Genomic DNA, 5,000 nt, shown 5'->3' with positions numbered 1-5,000 from the left:
TCTCGGGGTCTCTGTCGCAACAAGACTACCCACGTTCATTATCCCACATCGTTTGGGTCTTTGACGACGGTGTGAAATGGGTAATTGCTCTCTCCTTTCTTCTGTGTTTCCGAAAGGAAGCGAAAGTAATGATTTTGTTGTAAGTGGAAGGAAAAGAAGAAGTGTATTGAGCTTTCTTTATTTCAATGAGCAAGTAAGAAGTGATCTCTTTTGGGTGTGGTTCCTCTTTCACGTTTTATTTACTTTTATTTATACTATATTTACTTATATTGAATTTTATTTATTTATTTAATGTATTTCATTTTATTTATTTATTTATTTATTTATTGCATTCAACTTTATTTTAATTTGTAGGGAACCATTTTTTTTACATGACTGCTATCGCTTGATCCAAGCTAGCTGCAACCCCTTTCGTTCCTTTTACCGTACCTCCGTTCATATTCTCTTTCTTCCGTCTCACTTTCCTCAACCCTCTCCTAACAGTCATTTCATAGTACGCTACCTGCGACTCTTTCCATTCCTTTTACTGTACCTCCGTTCATATTCTCTATCTTCCATCTTGCTATCCACCCTCTCCTAAGAATTATTTTATAGTGCAGCTGCGAGGTTTACCTCCTGTTACACCTGTTAAACCTACCTATTCTCAATTTCCTTTCTAGCGCTGAATGACCTCATAGGTCCCAGTGCTTGGCCTGTGACCTCAATTTTATATTCCATTCCTTCATATTCCATCATATTTTAGTGAATACATAAAAAATGAAACACGATCTTTTTTTTTAGCCCAAAAAATGGCTTGCAGATAAATTAGTCACAAATAATTACGAATTATTATATTATTAAACAAATAATTACGAATTATTATATTATTAAACATAAAGTTTTTCTAAGTTTAAAATACAAATGAGGAATTCTTATAGATGTTTTTCGTTTTCCTCAGTTTGAAATAGGATATTGGGACACCAAACTCTCTCTCTCTCTCTCTCTCTCTCTCTCTCTCTCTCTCTCTCTCTCTCTCTCTCTCTCTCTCTCTCTCTCTCTCTCTCTCTCTCATTTAGCAATTATTTACCATTTTTAATTTCTTGTTTGATTATATGTTCATGTTCCTAAAATTATTTATGACGTGGTGGGTGCCAGTGATATACATTATCTCTCTCTCTCTCTCTCTCTCTCTCTCTCTCTCTCTCTCTCTCTCTCTCTCTCTCTCTCTCTCACCAGTCGTAACACTAGGAGAGGAAAACTCCACTGCTGAGAGAAAATAATGGCGGTCATAATTCTGTGGAAACCGAAAAATGACGTCGCGGGGAAGAAGGGCACAAAAGATGGGGTATTACTGAGGTAATGAGGTTAATGAGGTTCCTCATGGAAATGAGTCTTGGAAGAGTCTGCGTCTGGAGAAATGTATGCTGCTAGAACTCGCCATTTTTAGTTTTCTGTAAAAGAAAATTATTGCGCCGGCTTTGTCTGTCCGTCCGCACTTTTTCCGTCCGCCCTCAGATCTTAAAAACTACCGAGGTTAGAGGGCTGCAAATTGGTGTGTTGATCATCCACCCTCCAATCATCAGCCATACCAAATTGCAGCCCTCTAGCCCTAGTAGTTTTTATTATATTCAAGGTTAAAGTTACCCATAATCGTGCATCTGGCAACGATATAGGCCAGGCCACCACCGGCCCGTGGTTAAAGTTGCATGGTCCGCGGCTCATACAGCATTATACCGAGACCACCGAAAGATAGATCTATTTTCAGTGGCCTTGATTATACGCTGTATCGGCTGTACAGAAAACTCGACTGCGCCGAAAAAAACTTCTGCGGTTTTTGTACTTGTTTAAATTAAGTTTAATGGAGGCGTTTGGTCATATTTTTATTGGGGATGTGTGAGGGAAATTTATTTTTGGAAAGATGACACTTTCTCTTCGTTTTTTCCTTCATTTTCATTTATGTAAAGTGTTGAATGCGTAAATTGAGGTTCTCATATATATATATATATATATATATATATATATATATATATATTATATATATATATATATACATATACATATATATATATATATATATATATATATATATTAATATATATATATATATATATATATATATATATATATATATATATATATATATAATGCTAAAGACTGATAGCTTCAGGCATTTGACATAGCCATAGAAATTAACAATAGGCTCCGGAAAAAAAAAAAAAAAATTCATCCCAAAAAAACGATCCACACGAATGAGCCGAATGGATTCAGACTTTCCATCGGGTTAAATTCTTCCAGAAGTCTGAGATTTACTGAGCAAAGCCTAGAGACCTTTTCTTAATTAATTTTCGGGCTGGTGAAATATTAGAAAGCCTTTGAGAGGCTCCGACAACTCTTAGAAGCCTCGTGAATAATTGAGATGTTGGTTTTGCTTACGTAAAGTTGGTCGTTCTGGCAAGAGCAGGTGGGGATGACACCTGGTCTAGAAATTATGTTCATTATTTATGTTTTTATTTATCTGTGAAAGAAAACTCAGATCTTAAAAACTGCTGAGGCTAGAGGGCTGCAAATTGGTATGTTGATCATCCACCCTCCAATCATCAGACAGACCAAATTGCAGCCCTCTAGCCTTAGTAGTTTTTATTATATTCAAGGTTAAAGTTAGCCACAATGGTGTCTCTGGCAACGATATAGGACAGGCCACCACCGGTCCATGGTTAAGGTTTCATGGGCCACGGCCCAGACAGCATTACACCGAGACCACCGAAAGATGGATCTATTTTCGGTGGCCTTGATCATACGCTGTAGCGGCCGAACAGAAAACTCGATTGTGCCGAAGAAACTTTGGTGCATTTATTACATGTTTTATGAGCTGTGGAATGTATGAGTTTCAGCTTTCATATGCTTGGAAATCAGGTTTTCCATTTTCTATTATTAATACCTCAAATCAGGTCTTCCTTCTTTTTTTTTTTTTTTACTGATGATACCTGAGTAGGTCTCCCGTTTTCTATGATTAACACTCAAATCAGGTCTTCCGTTTTCTACTGACACCTGAATAGGTCTTCCGTTTTCTATTAACAACTCAAATCAGGTCTTCCGTTTTCTATTTAATAATACCTTAATCTATGTCTCCCGTTTTCTTCTGGCTTTAATTCTTTCAATGTTCCCGTTTTCTTTCGGCTTTAATTCTGCTCTCTTCGTACTTTCCTCATTTAGCTAATCTCCTTTCCACACCTTTTTATCATTAATATCTCATTTAAAATCTCGTTTGTATTAAACAGGTTCAGTAATTAGGAATTTTGTTATTTTTTTACAGTTTACTTAAAAGCAGTAATGAAAATTATTATGCTTTATCCAACCTCTTAATGAATATATGCCATAAATGTTACTTTTCTTCGTCATATCAGTTATAAAATTACGGTAATCAATTGTCTTAATATCAGCAATATTTGAAAATTATATTTATGAAATTTCGACCATAAATAATTTTAGCAAATGTTTTTCATTGGTTAAAAATGTTTTAACCGTTAGTAGTATATCTGTCACGACTTGCTTTTGATGTTATTTGCCTTGTAAATGCAGTATTGTTGTTTTATTCTGGAAGGAATAATTAGAGAGAGAGAGAGAGAGAGAGAGAGAGAGAGAGAGAAAATATGACATTCCTCCACATATTGCAATACTCTGAACTCCCAGAGAACAGAATGAAAATCCGCTTTTGTTCAGAGAGAGAAAGAGAGAGAGATACGCTTCGAAAAGTAGAGTATTTCATTTTCCATTGCATGTAATGAAAGCGCAGAGAGAGAGAGAGAGAGAGAAAATATGAAATTCCTCAACTTATTGCAATACTCTGAACTGCCAGCGAACGGAATGAAAGTCCACTTTTGTTCAAAGAGAAAGAGAGAGAGAGAGAGAGAGAGAGAGAGAGAGAGAGAGAGAGAGAGAGAGAGAGATACGCTACGAAAAGTACAGTATTCCATTTTCCATTGCATGTGATGAAAGCGCAGAGAGAGAGAGAGAGAGAGAGAGAGAGAGAGAGAGAGAACGTAACGCACAAATTGAAGAACAAAGTCAGTGCTTGAAAGCCGATCTCTTTAAAACACTGTAATGGGTTTGTGCTGTTTCATTTGAAAGGTTAATCAAAAATTCCTTTAATATCCTGCCATTTCGGGATCCTTTTGTTGGGGGGAGGGGAAGGACCCCTCCATTTTTTATGATATATTTTGTACGAGTCCTTACTTTAGTTGCGACAGGGATTTGGGATAAAAGCCAATTTGTTCGAGAGACTCTCGACTTGATTGCAAAGCGTTCCTTCATCTCGTCTGTTTTGCTTGCAAATTTGCTTTTGATATTTCCGTGCCATGAGCAACCTCCTCCCCCTCCCCACCCCCTTTGTGACTTTTGACCTCTGGGGTATTCTATGTTAAATTAGTCCTCAGCATAAAAAAATGAAAGCTGTTCCGTCATGTCGGCTAAGCTTTGAGTGAGAGGGAGAGAGGGAGAGAGAGTAGGAAAGAGACAGAGAGAGGGAGAAAGAGAGAGAGAAACAGAGACAGAGAGAGAGAGAGGGAAAGAGAAAGAAAGAGGGAGAATGAGAGAAAGAGAAACAGAGACAGAGAGAGAGAGAGGGAAAGAAAGAAATGGAAAGAGAGAGAGAGAGAGAGAAGAAATGGAAAGAGAGAGAGAGAGAGAGAGAGAGAGAGACAAAGAGAAACAGAAAGGGAGAGGAGAGAGAGAGAGAGAGAGAGAGAGAGAGAGAGAGAGAGAGAGAGAGAAGAGAGAGAGAGAGAGAGACAAGAGAAAGAGAGAGAGAAGAAAGAGAGAGAGAGAACAGAGAGAGAGAGAGACAAAGAGAAACAAAGAGAAACAGAGAGAGAGAGAGATAAGCTTGCTACTTCAAAATCTCTGACTTTTCGACGGCGGAAAACTTTTGTCAGTCCTGATAGGGTCAGAACTGAAGCGCCGTATTTGTGTAATACTCGCGCCAGAATTGCTTTGGAATATAAACTTGGAAAGCCCAAGTGTCA

The 5,000-nt window shown here is 37.6% G+C and overlaps 1 protein-coding gene across 1 annotated transcript in view; it reads left to right on the top strand.

Moving 5' to 3' along the window:
- The window catches only part of LOC136835872 (zinc finger CCCH domain-containing protein 13-like), a 48,194-nt gene that overhangs the window by 15,027 nt on the left and 28,167 nt on the right, over positions 1-5,000 (top strand). The window contains 2 exon segments of the mRNA XM_067099717.1: positions 3,881-3,929; positions 4,524-4,868. Of these exon segments, the coding sequence (XP_066955818.1) occupies positions 3,881-3,929; positions 4,524-4,868 (394 nt within the window).

Source organism: Macrobrachium rosenbergii, chromosome 55 (genome assembly GCF_040412425.1).
Source record: "Macrobrachium rosenbergii isolate ZJJX-2024 chromosome 55, ASM4041242v1, whole genome shotgun sequence".
Classification (NCBI taxonomy): Eukaryota; Metazoa; Arthropoda; class Malacostraca; order Decapoda; family Palaemonidae; genus Macrobrachium; species Macrobrachium rosenbergii.
This window is presented reverse-complemented; position numbering and strand designations above follow the sequence as displayed.